General features: G+C 44.0%; 1 protein-coding gene across 2 annotated transcripts in view; it reads right to left on the reverse strand.

Moving 5' to 3' along the window:
* The window catches only part of TMEM71 (transmembrane protein 71), a 57634-nt gene that overhangs the window by 36067 nt on the left and 679 nt on the right, over nucleotides 1-20888 (reverse strand). For both annotated transcript variants that reach the window (XM_077493364.1, XM_077493363.1), the window contains exon 2: nucleotides 6131-6200. In XM_077493364.1, the coding sequence (XP_077349490.1) occupies nucleotides 6131-6176 (46 nt within the window). In that variant the 5' untranslated portion in view covers nucleotides 6177-6200. The remainder of the gene's footprint in view (nucleotides 1-6130; nucleotides 6201-20888) is intronic.

Consider the following 20888-nt stretch of genomic DNA (forward strand, 5'->3'; position numbering starts at 1 on the left):
TATGTTGGGAAGACAAAGCGTCCCTTCTTCCACCGCATCAGGGACCATGTGTCCCTGGTGCGGGGGAAGAAGATGGAAACTCCAATCAGCCGACATTTTGGTTTATATCATCAGTTCAACGATAGTCTCATGCACTTCTTCCCTTTGGAATATGTTCCTCCGGGAGATAGAGGGGGGGATTACAATCATACTCTCTTACAACGAGAGACTCGATGGATATTTAATTTGGAGGCTACCCGATCTCCGGGACTTAATGATGCAATTAGTTTCAAACCTTTTCTTTAAATAAAAGAAGGAAGGGAGGGTTGTTTTGTTAAAAGATTCCCCTTTTTTTTTTTTTACTCCTCGGTATATTGCAGTAATAAATGATTGCATTTTATCAAATAGGCAACACATTGTCGCGGATGTCTGATGGCTCGCGGACTGTGGTGAGAGCTCCATACCTGAAAGGGACCCTCCAAGTGCTCCTTGCCCTCCCTGGGTCTTTACGGGCACCCCGGGGCGGGTCTGACCTATAACCCTTTCCAACCAGTTAGGGGTTCGATCAGCCTGCCCCGTTTCTAAATGTGAGGTCCCCTTCCTTTTTTGCCTGTCTGTTGCAAACAATTCTTTTTTCCATCTTTGAAATCAGGGATGCATGGTGATTGACATTTATGTCGGCCCATCTTCATCTCTGTTTATTTGCACTTTGATCTATCTGATAGTAAGATCAGGGCATTTTGCCCTTAGCCATCATGGCCGCCTGTCTCTGACCGAATGTCAGGTTCCTACCAGAGTACAGGCATAGATGGATCATCACTGGCAAATCTCCTGACTTTGGCCAGAATCCAATATGGCCGACGCGCTATACGGACGTAATTCACGTCCTTTGCGCATGCGCATTCGCCATCTAGACGCGCACGAAGGAGATCCTCCCAGATAGGTGTGCCCGCAGCCCGGCGGTGACGTCAGACGCCGCCGGGCTGGAAGCACGAGTTATAACGCGGGTCCCGGTCAGTGTCATCCAAACAAGCGATGGAAGCTGACATGTGGAGCTGCTGCACGGATGAAAAAGCACTCAAATCTTTCTGATTACATCATACTACTATATTCAACAGGTAGGAATGAAATGGCTCTGATGGGACTAGACGGATGACCCTGAAGTCCAAGTCTAGAGTTACGCATTCTATACTCTTGAGATGTTTATACAACATTGATGGGGACATGGTTTTTCTTCTTACTCTTTTCTTTTAGAGACCAGCACAGAGAGATCTCTTGTGTTCAGAATTTATACCTTGCTTAATCTCTATCTGACAACACATGGGGATCATGGGTACCGGGTATGCCTAACTGGTTCTAGTTCAGCCACTTTCTTGGTTCCACCAGGTATGTTTTACAGTGTTGATTGTGCCATTTTGACATTTTATTGAAGTGGCCTACATATATTACATATATGTTTCTCGTGCTTCTGCAGATCCCTGGGGGGACTAATTGGGGGATCCTTAAGGGTGCTCTCGCCGCGATCCGCCTGCTTGATGATAAAAAAGACAGTTTGTCCTCGTTTAAAGAGGAAGTAAACCCCTTCAAACAACTTGGACCTACAGGTAAGCCTAGATTAAGGCTTACCTGTAGGTCCAAGCAATATCTCCTAAACCTATATGGTTTAGGAGATATTTGCCCGAAAATGGGCACCGCTGTCTACGGCGCATGCGCCGTAGACAGCGGCGCGCAGGCGCACTAAATACGGCAAGTCCAAGAATGGATTTGCCTAATTTGTCGACTCCCGTGCGCATGCGCGGGAGTGACGTCATCGCGGCTTCGCCGAATGGCAGCGGCGGAGCTGCGAGACGCGACTCCCATGCGCATGCGCGGGAGTGACGTCATCGCGGCTTCGCCGCTGTCATTGGTCGGAGCTGCGAGACGCCACCAGCAAGATGGATGCGGCGGACTACAGGGATCAGCGGCGACTTCGCTGGCTCCTGTGTCAGGTAAGTGACACATAATGAGCTACTATGCGATGCATAGTAGTCCATTATGCTTTACCTTTGCAGGGAAAAAAAGAGGAAGTAAACCCATCAGGGTTTACTTCCTCTTTAAAGAGGAAGTAAACCCTGATGGGTTTACTTCCTCTTTTTTTCCCTGCAAAGGTAAAGCATAATGGACTACTATGCATCGCATAGTAGCTCATTATGTGTCACTTACCTGACACAGGAGCCAGCGAAGTCGCCGCTGATCCCTGTAGTCCGCCGCGTCCATCTTGCTGGTGGCGTCTCGCAGCTCCGACCAATGACAGCGGCGAAGCCGCGATGACGTCACTCCCGCGCATGCGCACGGGAGTCGCGCCTCGCAGCTCCGCCGCTGTCATACGGCGAGGCCGCGATGACGTCACTCCCGCGCATGCGCACGGGAGTCGACAAATTTGGCAAATCCATTCTTGGACTTGCCGCATTTAGTGCGCATGCGCGCCGCTGTCTACGGCGCATGCGCCGTAGACAGCGGTGCCCATTTTCGGGCAAATATCTCCTAAACCATATAGGTTTAGGAGATATTTCTTGGACCTACAGGTAAGCCTTAATCTAGGCTTACCTATAGGTCCAAGTTGTTTGGAAGGGTTTACTTCCCTTTTAAGCACTAATAGATGCATATAACATTTGAAAACTACGATAGACAATTATATTAACTTACCAGATATATGGGGTAAGATGTTTTTCTTGTTCTTGTTTGTTTTATTTTCTTATTTTCATTGTAATATTTTGTTTACCTTTATTTTTCACATTTTTTTTTTTTTATTGTATTATTTGTTTTTGTCACATATTTTATTTTCATTGTGACCCTATCTGCAATCTCCACAAAGGAGAACTATATTTCATACCTTATGTATTCAATCTTGGGATACCATCCATATGAATGGTCTGGTTGTTCCCTTTTGGAGAACTAATAGGTTACTTAATATTGATATGCAAACTATGCCCTTGTGTTTCAATACTCTAAGGGTGGGGGCTTCATTCCTCTCCAACTAATATGTTGGACATGAATGAACCCTACCACCAGATTTACTCAATTAGATGTGTCAGCCTATATGGGCAAAACACCTCTTGTACCCCTAGGGGGTTGTATGTGTACAGAACTATCCATGTATTTGTATTTCTAAACAAATGATTTGTTTGTATAATTTCAGTTTTCTACTGATTGCTGTATTCTGCAATTGTCCTGAGGAAGCTCTGAAGAGCGAAACATGTAGGAAAGAAACAATGCAGTTTAAATCGTATATAAATGTGGTAACTTATGGAGCCTTGTAGGCTTACATACCAACTTTTGTATACCCGCATCTTTTATTTTATATGTAAATGGATGTAATTGTTCGAAAAATGCTTTTTGTACACTAAAATAAAAATTTCATTGATTTTATTTATTGATTGAATATATTTGGTGCCGTTGTAAAAGTCCCGGGGGTTGGTTACCCTCCAGTCCCTTTTCTCAATTTCCCCTTTTCTTTAAATAATCATTCACTTGTGGTTTGTTATTCGACCACAAGATGGCATTAGGTTTAAATTGTACCAACAACTGGACATAATATTTAGTTGGTGTCTTTTTAGCTTGATTTTTTTAAAGTTTGACAATAGTGGATTTTAAGTGGTTGTAAACCCTTTGCAACCACTTTAACCTACAGGTAAGCCTAGATTAAGGCTTACCTCTAGGTGCAAGAAATATCTCCCAAACCTCAAAGGTTTAGGAGATATTTGCAGAAATAGCCACAGTGCAGACATCGGACGCAGGTGCACTGAGCATGGCGCTTCTAACGGCGATCATGCCATTAGTGACGTCATCGCGGCTCCGGCCAGTCACAGCGCTGGAGCTGCAATACCCAGAAGTCACTCCGAGATAGATGGCAGCGTCGGAGGAGGCAAACGAGGGTCGCTTTGGGGGCTTCAATCTCAGGTAAGTAATTCATAATGAGCTAGTATGGCATGCATGCTAGCTCATTATGCCTTTGCTTTGCAGGGTGTTCCCCCCCCCCCCGAGGCTTTACTTCCTCTTTAATTTAACCGCTTCACCCCCGGAAGATTTTACCCCCTTCCTGACCAAAGCACTTTTTGCGATTCAGCACTGCGTCGCTTCAACTGACAATTGCGCGGTTGTGCGACGTTGCACCCAAACAAAATTGACGTTCTTTTCCCCCCAAAAATAGAGGTTTCTTTTGGTGGTATTTGATCACCTCTGCGGTTTTTATTTTTTGCACTATAAACAAAAAAAAGCGACAATTTTGAAAAGAACGCAATAATTTTAACTTTTTTACTATAATAAATATCCCCCAAATATATATAAAAAATATATATTTTCCTCAGTTTAGGGCGATATGTATTTTCCTACATATTTTTGGCTAAAAAAAAAATCGCAATAAGCGTATATTGATTGGTTTGCGCAAAAGTTATAGCGTCTACAAAATAGAGGATAGATTTATGGCATTTTTATTATTATATATACGTCGACCCTTTAAACATCTATAGCAGGTGCACGCGCATCCGCTACACGGCATAGAACCTGATGCGCGTGGCTCCTGTGGGAGTCTATTCTCGGAAGTGGGTGAAAATACCTGTATTATACAGGTATCTGCACCCCCCCCCCACCCCGAAAGGTGCCAAATGTGACACCGGAGGGGGGGAGGGTTCCCGAAAAGCAGAGGTTACTTTTTTGTGTGGACCTCTGCTTTAACCCCTTGATCGCCCCCTAGTGTTAACCCCTTTCCTGCCAGTGACATTTATACAGTAATAATTGGCTATTTTTAGCTCTGCTGTATAAATGTCACTGGTCCCAAAAATGTGTCAAAAGTGTCCGATGTGTCCGCCACAATGTCGCAGTCCCGATAAAAAAAAAACGCGGATCGCCACCATTACTAGTAAAAATAAAAAAATAAAAATAAAGATGCCATAAATCTATCCCCTATGTTGTAAACTCTATAACTTGTGCGCAAACCAATCAATATACGCTTATTGCAATTTTTTTTACCAAAAATATGTAGCAGAATAAGTATCAGCCTAAACTGAAGAAGAAATGTGTGTTTTTTTTTTTGTTTTTTTTTTTAATTTGGGATATGGTCTGCCATAATGTGGCAGTCATGATAAAAACGGAAGATCGGTAATGATGGTAGATCGCCGCCATTACTAATTTTAAAAAATGGCATAAATCTATCCCCTGTTTTGTAGAAGCAAGCTATAAGTTTTGCGCAAACCAATCAATATATTCTTATTGAGATTTGTTTATTTTTTTACCAAAAATATGTAGAAGAATACATATTGGCCTAAACTGAGAGACATTTTATATATATATATATATATATATATATATATATATATATATATATATATATATATATATATATATATATATATATATATATATATATATATATATATATATATATATTTTTTTTTTTATATATATATATATATATATATTTATATATATTTATCATATCATATATTTATCATAGCAAAATATATATATTATATATAAATATATATATTTATCATAGCAAAAACTAAAAAATATTATTTGTTTTTTCAAAATTGTTGCTATTTTTTTTGTTTATAGCGCAAAAAATAAAAACCGCGGAGGTGATCAAATACCACCAAAAGAAACCTCTATTTGTAGGAAAAAAGGACGTCAATTTTGTTTGGGTACAACGTCGCACGACCGCGCAATTGTCAGTTTAAAGCGACACAGTGCAGTATCGCAAAAATGGCCTGATCATTAAGAGGGCAAATCCTTCCGGGGCTGAAGTGGTTACGGAGGGGTAGGAAGACATCCACTATGACTAAGGACGGATGCAAATGTGGACAGAGTGAGAACCCTTGTACGCTCATGCTGGTGTGCTTTTTTTTTTATCACAAGGAGATAGTTGACTACAAGTTCATAGAACAAGGCCCAACAGTCAACCAACATTGTTACTTGTAAATTCTGAAACGGTTACGGGAATCTGTCTGGAGGAAAAGACCGGAACTCTGGCCTGATCCTCCACCGCGACAACGTTCCTGCACAAAATCTTTTTTTTTTTTTTTTTACAGTCCATTTCGGGAATTAAATTGTCACACCTTGTATTCTGACAGCAGGATATATTATTTTTGTTTGAACAAATATCTGCCATACATACATCGTCCTTTTTTCGGCGTTGACATCGCGGGAGGTCTTCCATCCATCCTGAAAATGTCTGTGGTCCTTATCTGTGAGGATAAGCATTTTGGTTAGAGAATATTACATGGACAACCCAACATCAAAGCACAGGTTCATTTTAAAGTAAGTCTGCAATGGTGGATCCAATACTGTATCTGTATCCCGACAGGTCCTCCTCATCTGTTATGTCTCAGAGTCTCTCAGTCATTTCAGTCTACATGTATTTGATATGAACTTACTGAATTACCATGATGAATTATCTCACTGACCTAAGAATGTACGGGGCGGTTTTAGAATCCTACTGGCTAAAATAAGCCAAGCGAATAAAGACTAATATGTCTGGGACATGAACCAGACAGACGAAAGGTCCTTGAGATAAAGAAGGAATCCATAGGAGTGGCAGAAATATCTAAGATAGGATAGTTAATGCCTCTTAGCAATTCCATATAAAACTAGCTACTCCTTAACCACTTCAGCCCCGGACCATTTGGCTGGCCAAAGACCAGAGCACTTTTTGCGTTTCGGCACTGCGTCGTTTTAACTGATGATTGCGCGGTCATGCGACGTTGCACCCAAACAAAATTGACAGCTTTCTTTCCCCACAAATAGAGCTTTCTTTTGGTGGTATTTGATCACCTCTGCGGTTTTTATTTTTTGCGCTATAAACAAAAATAGAGCGACAATTTTGAAAAAAATGCAATATTTTTTACATTTTGCTATAATAAATATTCCACAAAAATATATAAAAAAAACGTTTTTTTTCCTCAGTTTAGGTTGATACGTATTCTTCTACATATTTTCGGTAAAGAAAATCGTAATAAGCGTTTATTGATTGGTTTGCGCAAAAGTTATAGCGTTTACATAGTTTTATGGCATTTTTATTAATAATTTTTTTTTACTAGTAATGGCGTCGATCTGCAATTTTTATCGTGACTGCAACATTATGGCGGACACATCGGACATTTTTGGGACCATTTTCATTTACACAGCAATCAGTGCTATACAAATGCACTGATTACTGTGTGACACTGGCAGTGAAGGGGTTAACCACTAGGTGGCAGTGTAGGGGGTTAAGTGAGCCCTGGGGCGTGTTTCTAACTGTGGGGGGGTGTGGCTGTGTTTTACACATCACTGATCTCTGCTCCAATCACAGGGAGCAGAGATCAGTGACAGTGTCACTAGGCAGAATGGGGAGATGCTTGTTTACATTAGCATTTCCCCATTCTTCCTTCCCGTGAGACGATCGTGGGTATCCCTGCGGCAATCGAGTCCGTGGGACCCGCAATCCGACTCACGGAGGTCCCGGCATGTTATGAGAAACGACTACAAACATTAAACCTATGCTCTCTGCAGAAGAGACGCTCAAGAGGAGATATGATTGCAATATACAAATATCTAAATGGTGATCATAATATAGGGAAAAGACTATTTGGTCTCAGGTCGCTTAACAATACACAGGGCCATTCAATAAAATTGGACAAGAAGCCGTTTAATCACAAACTGCATAGGGGATTGTTTACTGTTAGAGCAGTTATGCTGCATACACATGATCGGACTATCCGGTGGATTTAGTCTTTGCAGTGGAGGTCCGCCGGACTTTCCGAAGAAGCGGACTTGCACACACGCGATCACACACAAAGGACTTTCTGGCAGACTAGGTCCGGCGGACAATCCACCGGACTTTTGGCGGAGGCCACTGGACTTTCCAAATGAACGGACTTGCCCACACACGGACTAAAGTCCTTTCATTTTGAACGTGACTTTAGGTACGACGGGACCAGAGAAGGAAGTCAATCTCGCTGCCTCCATCGACGAGATTGACACCTTACGAGCCCCGTCGCCTGGTATGGGTTTTAAGAGTAACTCCTATGCTGAAAAACGGCGTGGGGGGTCCTCCCAAAATCCACACCAGACCCTTATCCGAGCACGCAGCCCGGCCGGACAGGAAAGGGGGTGGGGATGAGCGAGCGCCCCTTTCCCCCCGAACCGTACCAGGCCGCATGCCCTCAACATGGGGGGGTGGGTGCTTTTGGGAAGGGGGGGAGAAACATACAGTATAAAATGTGAGCCCTAGTGGGTCAACGTGTTTCGCCGTTAGGCTTCGTCAGGACAAGTTCGGGATTCGATGATTGCAAGAAAGTGGGTCTCGAAAAGCCATTGAAATAGCATAGCCGAAAGTCAAACGACTCACTTCAGGAGAAGGGAAGGCCAAATAATCCACACCACAGCAGTGGCGACCCTAGGATAGGCCAACCCCCCTTTCCCAAAAACAGCCATTTGCATATTCTGTACCCCAGACATAGGCTTAAACGCAAACTCTGTAGGAAGAAGGGTAGACTCATAGCTGGTTGCGTAACACATTTACTAAACCTCATAACTAGCTTTTACATCTTCATGCATGTCCTTACGGGTTTATATGAAAACCTTTTTTTGCCATAATTTTCGCAGCACAGTTTACCAAGCTTTTGGGGTAAACCTCATGCCCAGGGAATCAGGGAAGCACAGATCCTCCAACATTCCTGTATCAATTCCCCAGTAGTCCTGGCAAGGCTCCCAGAGGTAGAATCCTCCATTTCCTTCCCTAGGGGAAAGCTAGGCACCTTGCCACTCACAAAGCTCCAATAGACAGGTCGTCCTCCCAAGAAAGGTAAAGTCCGCCCTGCTGGGTTACCTTTGTTGGCATCTCTCTTCCCAACTTCCCTTCTGCCACACTTTATGCCCCCCCCCCCCAATCTAATGGGGTTTTAGTGGCATTACCAATTCCTAGCAATCATGAGGCAAAGACCTATACTAAAGGGGCACTATGTGGAATCATCACAACCTCTTCTCAACTTCCCTATAACCTCCCATCTAAGGGGTTTGAGTGGTGTTGCCAACTCCTTGCAAACATGGGGTGAAGACCTATACTAAAGGGACCTTAGATAGCCCCTATCAGGAACATCACAACCTCTTCCCGACTTCCCTACTACAACACTTTATGCCCCCCATCTAAGGGGGATTTAGTGGCATTACCAACTCCTAACAATCATGGGGAAAAGATCTATACTAAAGGGGCATTATGTGGCCCCTATCAGAATCATCCCAACCTCTTCTCAGCTTCCCTATTACCACTTTATACCCTCCCATCTAAGGGGTTCAAGTGGTGTTTCCAACTCCTTGCAGACATGGGTTGAAGACCTATACTAAAGGGACTTTACATAGCCCCTATCAGGAACATCACAACCTCTTCCCGACTTCCCTACTACCACACTTTATGCTGTCACATCTAAGCCCTTGTACACACGGTCGGACATTCCGACAACAAAATCTGTAGGATTTTGTCCGATGGATTTTGTCCGAAACTGGTGTTGCATACACACGGTCGGACAAAGTTGTCGGAAAATCCGATCGTTCAGAACGTGATGACGTTATTTCGTTACAACGGGACTACGTTCACGCTAGTAGCCAATAGCTTTAGTGTAGGAATTTGATCTGAGCATGAGTGGCACTTTGTCCGATCGGAATTCTCTACACATGATCGGACAAAGTCAGAACGGATCATGTTGTCGGAAAATTTTGTAACCAAGCTGGAAAACTTGGTCCGTCGGATGTTCCGATGGAAACAGTCCGATGGAGCCCACACACTGTCGGATTATCCGACAACACGATCCGATCGGACATTTTCCATCGGAATGTCCGACTGTGTGTACAAGGGCTAAGGGGTTTGATTGGCATTGCCAACTCCTAGCCAACATTGGACAAAGACCTACAGTAAAGGGACCTTACATGGCCCCTATCAGGGACATTACAACCTTATCCCAACTTCCCTACTACCGCCCTTTATACCCTCCCATCTAAGGGGGTTTGAGTGGTGTTGTCAACTCCTAGCAAACACAAGGAAGGAACCTACACTAAAGGAACTCTACGTGACCCCTATCAGGGTCATCACAACTGATTATTTGCTATTTCGTATTGGATTACTTATTGGAACTTACCTGGCCCTTTCATATTAACCAATAACTTATGTATGATACTACCTTGGGAACAATGTTGATTTTAAAATGTAAGAAATTAAACGAAAATGATACTATAAAAAAAACAAAACAATATGAGCATATTAAATGTGTTTTCAAACTTGTGGCCAGGCGGATGTTAAAATTAAAGCGGGGTTCCACCCTAAAGTGGAACTTCCGCTGATCGGAAACCTCCCCCCCTCCGGTGTCACAATTGCCACCTTTCAGGGGGGTGGAGATACCTGTCAAAGACAGGTATTTACACCCACTTCCGGGCATAGACTCACGTGGGAGTCTATGCCTCTTCCTGTCCTGCCGCGCTGTCTGCTGGGACACACACGGGTCCCAGAGACAGCGCGGACAATTCCTATTGCACTGCGCGACTCGCGCATGCGCAGTAGGGAACCGGGAAGTGAAGCCGATTCGCTTCACTTCCTGATTTCCTCACCTAGAATGGTGGCGGCAGCAGCCGATAGCCGAGCGATCGATCGGCCTCGGCTGCCGGCATCGCTGGACCCCGGGACAGGTGAGTGTCCATTTATTAAAAGTCGGCAGCTGTAGTATTTATAGCCGCTGGCTTTTAATATTTTTTTCCCCAGTACAGTCCCGCTTTAAGCAGATGTCCTTCCCCTAAACAGCTTCTGCTATGCAGGGTCTCTCTTTTACTTCTCAGAAGGTTGGAAGCTATGCTGTGGCTGGACTGTATAGTATTTCCAGAGCCATTCAGTGGTGACTGGTGACTTGAGATGTAAGGAATTTCTGCTATGTACGTACTCCTATAGGAGAACGCAGGAAGTGATTATACAGCCAAAGCCTACATGCTCTAAGTAATGGTATGGAAGAAAGAAAATTATTCTACTCATGCAACCAAGATTCCAGCATAGATACTGAAATGCAAACCAGCGTGGAGACCAAAAATGAAATATAGAACACTAATTCCGACGGAGTTCCAACAGAGTACCGCTAAAACGGTCTTGCCTACACACGATCACACCAAAGTCCGTTCATTTAGAACGCAATGATGTACGGGACGGGACTAGAAAAAGGAAGTTCAATAGCCAGTAGCCAATAGTTGCCCTTATGTCGTTTTTGGTCCGTCGGAACAGCATTCAGATGAACGGTTTTCCCGATAGGAATTTATTCCGTCAGAAAGATTTAAAACATGTTCTATTTCTAGGTCCGTCAGAATAAAAAAAAATAAAAGTCAGATGAAGCCCACACACGATCGGAATATCCGATGAAATGATTCCGTCTGACCTTTTCTGCCGGAAAGTCCGACTGTGTGTACGCGACACTAACACACTACAAAAAAAAAATATGTTACCATACCTCCCAACATTTTGAGATGGGAATGAGGGACACCTACTAACAAACGTATGTAGGCATAGGACACGCCCCTGCCACACACCCTTAAAGGAGAATTAACCAAAAATAAAGATACATTAAATCCACAAGGACTTTTTTTTACCACTACTATTTCTTTATATTGGCTTTTAAAATGTACAAATGCAGCGATTTAGAAATTGGATGAAAGGTTTAGCGCTGGGAAACACTTTTTGAAAAATAAAAAGGGCATTTTATATACAACTATATGGATCAGACCAAAATGAGGGACAAATGAGAAGGAATGAGGGACAGAGGGACATTATTCCAAAACAGGGACAGTCCCTTAAAATCATGGACAGTTGGGAGCTCTGTGTTACTATGAAACAACTGTATTAGAAGTTACAAAACACCATACAGCTGTATACCACATATCACATCATTGTTACCGCCTAGGACCCTTTTTTGGTAGGACGCAAGTGACTATTGCTTTTAGATTGTAAGCTCTAACGGGCAGGGCCCTCTGATTCCTCCTGTATTAAATTGTATTGTAACTGTACTGTTTGTCCTAACATTGTAAAGCGATGCGCAAACTGTTGCGCGATATAAATCCTGTATTATAATAATAATAATTGCTGTCTAGCAACAACCGCAATGTTATTCTCCAGAGTCTTTCCTAAAAAAAATTATATAATATTTGGGGGTTCTAAGTAATTTTCTAGCAAAAATACTGATTTTAACTTGCATACAACAAGTGTCAGAAATAGGCTTGGTCCTTAACCACTTGCTTACTGGGCACTTAAACCCCCTTCCTGTCCAGACCAATTTTCAGCTTTCAGCGTTGACGCACTTTGAATGACAATTGCGCCGTCATGCTACACTGTACTCAAATGAAATTTTTAGCATTTTTTTCCCACAAATAGAAATTTCTTTTGGTGGTATCACCTCTGCGGTTTTTATTTTTTGTTAAAAATTTTTAAAAAGATTGTTTTTTGTTTAACCACTTTCAGACCGGACCATTTTGCTGGTCAATGACCAGAGGTCTTTTTACAATTTGGCACTGCCCTGCTTTAACTGGTAATTGCGCGGTCATGCAATGTTGTACAAAAGCAAAATTTGCGTCCTTTTTTTCCCACAAATAGAGCTTTCTTTTAAAGGTATTTGACTGACTCTGCGATTTTTATTTTTTGCGATATAAATGTAAAAAGACCGCAAATTTTGAAAAAAAATGATATTTTCTAATTTTTGTTATTAGAAAAATCCAATAAACTCAATTTTAGTCCTACATTTAGGCCAAAATGTATTCAGCCACATGTCTTTGGTAAAAAAAAAGTCAATAACTGTATATTTATTGGTTTGCGCAAAAGTTGTCACATCTACAAACTAAGGTACGTTTTCTGGAATTTACGCAGCTTTTAGTTTATGACTGCCTATCTCATTTCTTGAGGTGCTAAAATGGCAGGGCAGTACAAAACCCCCCCAAATGATCCCATTTTGGAAAGTAGATACCCTAAGGAAATTGATAAGAGGCATGTTGAGCCCATTGAATATTTCATTTTTTTGCCTCAAGCGATTGAATAATGACAAAAAAAAAAATTTTTTTTTTTTACACAAAGTTGTCACTAAATGATATATTGCTCACACATGCCATGGTTATATGTGGAATTGTACCCCAAAATACATTCTGCTGCTTCTCCTGAGTACGGGGATACCACATGTGGTCGACTTTTTTGAAGCCTAGCCGCGTACGGGGCCCCGAAAGCCAAGCACCGCCTTCAGGATTTCTAAGGGCATACATTTGTAATTTCACTCCTCACTACCTATCACAGTTTTGAAGGCCATAAAATGCCAAGATGGCACAAAACCCCCACAAATGACCCCATTTTAGAAAGTAGACACCCCAAGCTATTTGCTGAGAGGCATGTTGAGTCCATGGAATATTTTATATTTGGCACAAGTTGCGGGAAAATTACAAACTTTTATTTTTTTTTTATTTTTATTTCACAAAGTTGTCACTAAATGATATATTGCTCACACATGCTATGGGCATATGTGAAATGACACCCCAAAATAAATTCTGCTGCTTCTCCTGAGTACGGGGATACCACATACGTGGGACTTTTTGCTAGCCTAGCCGCGTACGGGGCCCCGAAAACCAAGCACCGCCTTCAGGCTTTCTAAGGGCGTAAATTTTTGACTTCACTCCTCACTACCTATTACAGTTTTGAAGGCCATAAAATGCCAAGATGGCACAAAACCCCCACAAATGACCCCATTTTAGAAAGTAGACACCCCAAGCTATTTGCTGAGAGGCATGTTGAGTCCATGGAATATTTTATATTTTGCCACAAGTTGCGGGAAAATTACAAACTTTTTATTTTATTTTATTTTTTTTTCACAAAGTTGTCACTAAATGATATATTGCTCACACATGCCATGGGCATATGTGAAATGACACCCCAAAATAAATTCTGCTGCTTCTCCTGAGTACGGGGATACCACATATGTGGGACTTTTTGGGAGCCTAGCCGCGTACGGGGCCCCGAAAACCAAGCACCGCCTTCAGGCTTTCTAAGGGCGTACATTTTTGACTTCACTCCTCACTACCTATTACAGTTTTGAAGGCCATAAAATGCCAAGATGGCACAAACCCCCCCCCAAATGACCCCATTTTGGAAAGTAGACACCCCTAAATTTAGGGGTACACTAGTGAGACTCACAGGTAAAAAAGCACCTAGGCTGTCAGCGACTGTATCAAAACGCTACAAGAAAAACTGTTAGCGATCGCAGGGATCAGGCCTGACTCTGCAAACGCTGCAGTTATGTGTGTTGTGTTTTGTAAGTGACAGTGATCGATCGATACTGCACTTGGGTGGGCTGGGCTGGGCTTGGCGGAGGGGCTAAACGCAGGTGCTAGCAGGTATCTGGGCTGATCCCACTAACAATGCGTTTTGGGAAACCTAAACTGCTGGCGACGCTAATATAGATCTGATCAGATACTATATTACTAAGGGAGGTGTATGCTTTGTGCGTGGGTGTTAGCGGTACTGGCACTAACCTGACGCTGCCTGGGGCGACGCAGACCTTATCTGACCCTCAAACTTATATCACCCGCCGGGTGATCAGGGGGTTAAACCTTTATTAGGTAATAAATGGCGGGTGCCCTGAAACTATAAAAAAATAACTAACCAACCAGCGTCACCTGTAACAGTTATATGGTGATCACTGGTGAAAGGGTTAACTAGGGGGCAATCAGGGGGCTTTATGCGGTAGTATATGGGGGTCCCTGGCGCTATAAAAAGCTGCGGCGAACCTAAATACCTACCTACCTAACTAGCGTCACCTGTGACACTAATACAGCGATCAGAAAAATGATCGCTTATTAGGCTGGGTTCACACTGGAGCGATGCAGGAACGCCACGAATCCGCGGCGGGTTCCCGCATCGCATGCCTCCCGGCGGCAGTTCACACTGCCCTATGCGAACTGCTGGGAGTGTCAGTGAAATGTTAATGACACCCCCAGATCAGTTCGCATATCGCAGTGCGATCTGCAAACTCGGATCGCATGGTGTGAACACCCATGCGATCCGATTCTGCTGCGGACCAAAAAAAGGGTCCCATGCGAATTTGCGGCGGGTGCGGCGGGTGCGAGGCAAATTCAGCCATACTATCTGTATGGCTGAACTCTAATCGCACAGAGATCGGATGTGATTTGCACTGCAGTGCGGTGCGAATCACATCCGTTCTCATAAACCGCTGCAATGTGAACCCAGCCTTAGTGACACTGGCGACGGGGGGTGATCACGGGGTTAAACCTTTATTGGGGGGGTTAGGGGGGTACCTTAGAACTAAAGGGGGCTAACCCTAACTGCCCTAACAGTTATTACAGTCACAAATGACACCAATGCAAAAAAAAAAAATGCAATTGGTGTCACTGTGACTGGGGGGGGCAGGGGTGATTGGGGGGGGGGATCGGGGGGGTGAGAGTGTGCCTGGCATTTTCTACTGTGTAGTGTCGTGTTGGTGCAACTCACCGATCCTCTCTTCTTGGTGCCGGAACGAAAAATACCGACACGGAGGAGAGATTACATCACTTCCTCTCCTGTGTTTACATTACAGTAGAGGAAGTGATGTCACGCCTCACTTCCATTCGTCAGGAGCGATCGCGAGGGGGTGGCCATGAATGAATGGCCGCCCCCTCATCCCGGATCGCTCCTGAACGGATACCGACCACCACAGGCACCGGGGGGGGGGCCCGATCGGGCCCGCCACCCGCGGGAAGGCAGGGACGTATATATACGCCCATATGCCTGCCCGTGCCATTCTGTCGACGTATATCGTCGTGCGGCGGTCGGCAAGTGGTTAAAGAAATGTAATATTTTTTTAGATTTTGTTATAAAATCTTGCAAACAGGTAATTTTTCTCCTTCATTGATGTACGCTGATGAGGCGGCACTGATGAGCACCGATAGGTGGCAGTGATGGACACTGATGGGTGGCAGTGATGGGCACTGATGGGTGGCAGTGATGGGCACTGATCAGCACTGGTTGGTTACACTGATAGACAGCACTACTAGGTGGCACTGATTGGCAACACTGGTGGGCATTGATAGGTGGCACTTGTGGGCATTGATAGGTGGCACTCATGGGCAATTATAGGTGGTACTGGTGGGCACTGTGGGTACTGACAGGTGGCAATGGCAGGTGGCACTGGCAGGGGGCACTGGTGGCACAGATGAGGCAGAATTGCCTCTTACTGTTCGGGACTGATGTCCTTTGCAGATAAGCCGGAGATCGGCTCTTTTTTCTCTTCATGCTGTCATCGCAAGGAGAAAAAAAAACGATTAGTGAGCTTTTGTTAACATCATGTGATCAGCTGTCATTGGCTGACAGCTAATCACGTGGTAAGGGGCCGGGATCGTCCCCTTACTTGGATCTATGATCACCGAGTCTCAGTGACTTGGTGATTACAGCAAGTGCCGCGCGCGCCCTGCAGAAATTCCGCGCTGTGGCCTGAATGACGGCCACAGCACGGACGTCAAGAGGTTAAAGTGGTTAAAGAGGAACTGCAGCCTGCTCACATCATTTGTAATAAAAACTTCTTTGCCATTCTGGAGCTTCCCTCCAACCACTTTGCATATTATTTTATATATACTGTGATTCTGTACTTGCCAAATATGCTGCAGAAATCTCCCTCCACTGAGTCTGGCTGCAGCCATTTTAACTGTGGGCAGCTGAAGCTGCTGCCTGTTCACTTCCTGGATTTACACAGACACACAGAGGCCATAGCTCCCAATTGTCAATGATTTGGAGGGACTTTCCCTGATTTGGAGCAATGTCCCTCTGTTCCTCTTCCCCCCTCATTTGTCCCTCCTTTTAGACTGATTTATAAAGCTGTATATAAAATGCACTTATTATCTTTCAAAAAGTGTTTCCCAGTGATAAACCTTTCAATCATATTCAAAATGTCTGCATTTGTACATTTTAAAAGCCAATATAAAGGAATAGTAATGGTTAAAAAAGCCCTTGTGGATTTGATTAACCTTTTTTTTTTGGTTAATTCTCCTTTAAGGGGGGTGTGGCAGTGGGGTGTGTCCTGTGGCTATATACATTTGCTAGTAGGTGTCCCTTATTCCCATCTGTTGGGAAAGTATGACAGTGGCACACCTCCAGCTCTGCAGCCCTGCAGCTCTCATTGGCACTCTTATGACTCATCCCCCCCCCCCCCTCCTGGTAAACTCTCACAAGAGTTAAGCCTCGTACACATGATCTGATTTTCCGCAGACAAAGCGTCGGACTTTTGTCCGAAGGGCATTGGCCAAAAACTTGCCTTGCATACAAATGGGCACACAATTGTCGGCCAACAAACGATATGTACAGGTGTGCCTAGGCAGATTTGTTTTACCCTTAGGCATTAGGGGGGGGGGTTAACTAGGTCGATTCTCAGTTCACAGTAATATCATAGCTCCCAACAGTCCCTGATTTGGAGCAATGTCCCTCTGTCCCTCTTTCCTTTTCATTTGTCCATCATTTTAGTCATTTTGGGAGGTGTGTGTAATATGAACATTAACCATGACTATACATTGTATATTTTTTCACACAAGTGTAATGCCACGTACACACGAGCGGACTTTTGAACGAGTCCGTCGGACAATTCGACCGTGTGTGGGCTCCATCGGACCTTTGCTTGCCAAAAATCCAGCGGACTTTAGAAATAGAACATGTTTTTAATTTTCCCACCGGAACTCCGCCGGACCGAGAAATCCGTTTGTGTGTTTGCTAGTCCGACGGACAAAAACCGACGCTAGGGCAGCTATTGGCTACTAACTATGAACTTCCTTATTCTAGTCCAGTCGTACGTCATCACGTTCGAATCCGTCGGGCTTTGGTGTGATTGTGTGTGGGCAAGTCCGTTCATTTGAAAAGTCCGTCAGAACTCCGCCGAAAGTCAGTCGGAAAGACCGTCGGACCTAGTCCCTCGAAAAAGTGCGGTCGTGTGTACACGGCATGAGAGCAAAGTAGCTGTGAACAGTCCCTTACGGGTGTATTTTAGGCTTTTGGTGGGTGGTAAAAGCTCTAGTTCAACTGCCTGCCTTTACCCTCCCCCCAGCCCCCTTGTTTGAAAGAGGCCATACAGTAGCAGGCAAAGCACCTGCAGTGCATTATGTTCCACATCCCACATGCCATGCATTGTGTTGTGCTGCCTTAGGAAAAAAGTCAGATTCTTTTGGACATTTGCTATGTGTTGTCAGAACATTTATAATAAATGGCCTAATAAACAGCCTGTCTTAATGACGCAAACATAATGACGCAATATAACGTATAATAAAAAGCATTTCATTTTTTATTTCATTCATTTTGAAATTGTTTTTCTTTTTTTTTTTTTTATACAACTTTATTTCATGAGATTGCGCAATTGATATTGGTTTTATACAATAAATAGCAATGGTCCAAGGAAATGTGAATGGACCCTTAGGGTAGGAGCTCATATTTAACAGCTAGATAATAGAATCATTTGATTGCTACACAGATTGTCTCATGGTGTACGTTGCACAAGTTGCATGTAATAAATAGCGATGGTGTACAAAGCTGCAAATGTTTCTAATCATTACTCAATCTTATTTTGCTTAACTCATTCCATAGAGAACCACGCGTTTCACCTGTGCAGCGTCTCATCATCATTCTCAACTATTAACCACTTCAATACCGGGCACTTATACGCCTTCGTGCCCAGGCCAAGTTTCAGCTTTCAGCGCTGTCGCAATTTGAATGACAATTGCACAGTCATGCTACACTGTACGCAAACACATTTTTTTTTTATCATTTTAGTCCCACAAATAGAGCTTTCTTTTGGTGGTATTTGATCACCTCTGCGGTTCTTATTTTTTGTTCAACAAATAAAAAAAAAGACGGAAATTTTGAAAAAAAAAAGGTTTTCTTTGTTTCTGTTAAATTGTTTTGTAAATAAGTAGGTTTTCTTCTTCAATGAAGGGCACTGATATGGCTGCACTGATGGGCACCAATGAGGTGCCACTGATGAGGTGGTACTGATGGGCACTGATGATGGGCACTGATGGGCACTGATAGGTGGCACTGGTATGTGGCTCTGATGGGCACTCATAGGTGGCACTGATGGGCACTCGTAGGTGGCACAGATGGACACTCGTAGGTGGCACTGATGGGTACTTATAGGTGGCACTGATAGGTGGGCACTGATGGCCACTGATGATGGGCACTGATAGGTGGCACTGATGACACTGATGGGTGGCATTGCTGGGCATCACTGATTTTTTCGTTTTCATAATGCTGTCAGTCAGTGCCCATTTGTGGGCACTGATTGGTATTGATTGGGAATATGTTGGCACATGTGGATGGCCATGGGGGATGTACCCGGCCATCCACATGTTATGTGCTTCCCTGCTGGTCCTGGCGGCTTCCCTGGTAGTCTGAAATGGGCATCCGAGGGGGGGCTGCGCTGATAAACAAGCCGATCAACGGCTCTTCCTGTTTACATCATGATCAGTCATGATTGGACACGGCTGATCACGTGGTAAAGAGCCTCCACCAGAGACTCTTTACCGAGATCAGTATAGCGGTGTGTCAGACTGACACACAGCACCACCAATCGCTGCGATGAGCACCCCCACAGGCACGCGGCGGCTGTTAACCTGAAGGACATTATATGACGCCCAGTCAGGATAACTGAACCACCGTCCCAGCCGTCATTCTGCTATAGGCCGGGTGGGAAGTGGTTAAAGTGACACTAAATATTATCATTATTCTCCAAAATAATCACTTTTTAATCTATTTTTCATTAAATCAAAACTCCTAGTCCTTAGATCATCCCAGGAGTGAGCAAAATAGGGTGGCTACCTTCCTACATACAATGGAACCATGGAGAATGAGCATAGCCACCCTCTAATGCCGCGTACACACGATCAGACTATCCGGCAGACTTACGGCCGGACTTTGCAGCTGAGGTCCGCCGGACTTTCAAACTAACAGACTTGGCCAAACATGATCACTCCAAAAGTCTGGTGGATTTGAACGTGATGACGTAGAATAAGGAGGTTCATAGCCAGTAGCCAATAGCTGCCCTAGTGTCGGTTTTAGTCTGTCGGACCAGCACACAGACGAACGGATTGTCCGCTAAAAGCCGAGTCCGCCAGGCTTTTGGGAAGAAAAAGTCCGCTAGATCCCGCACACGATCGAATTGTCTGGCGGACTCTGGTCCGCCGCACTAAGTCCGCCGGATAGTCCGATCATGTGTACGCGGCATAACAGGAAGTGACATCACTGCAGCAAAAAGAAGGAATTTGGAGATTTGGAAGAGACTGAGAACAGTAGAAGAGACCTTTTTGAGTCAGGAATACATAACTGGAATATATAAAAAAAATTAAACCAAAGTTTAGTGTCGCTTCATTTCAGGGGTCTCCAAACTTTCTAAACAAAGGGCCAGTTTAGACTTTGAGTGGGCCAGACTGTGGCCAGTGGGAGGAATAGTGCCCCATCGTTGGTGTCAGTGGGAAGAATAGTGCCCTATCGTTGATATTAGTGGAAGAAATGGTGCCCAATTGTTGATGTCAGTGGAAGTAATAGTGCCCTATCGTTGATATTAGTGGAAGAAATGGTGCCCAATTGTTGGTGTCAGTGGGAGGAATAATGTCCCATCATTAGATAGTATTAGTGGAAGGAATAGTGCCCCATTTTAGGTATCAGTTGAAGGAATAGTGCCCCATCGTTGGTGTCAGTGTTGGGAATAGTGCCCCATTATTGGTGTCAGTGGGAGGAATAGTGCCCCATTGTTGGTATCAGTGGGAGGAATAGTACCCCATTGTTGGTGTCAGTGGGAGAAATAGTACCCCATTGTTGGTGTCAGTGGGAGGAATAATGCCCCATTGTTGGTGTCAGTGGGGGGGAATAG

This window comes from Lithobates pipiens, unplaced genomic scaffold (genome assembly GCF_037356315.1).
Source record: "Lithobates pipiens isolate NorthernLeopardFrog02 unplaced genomic scaffold, aLitPip1_a1.2 Scaffold_19, whole genome shotgun sequence".
In the NCBI taxonomy this organism is placed as follows: Eukaryota; Metazoa; Chordata; class Amphibia; order Anura; family Ranidae; genus Lithobates; species Lithobates pipiens.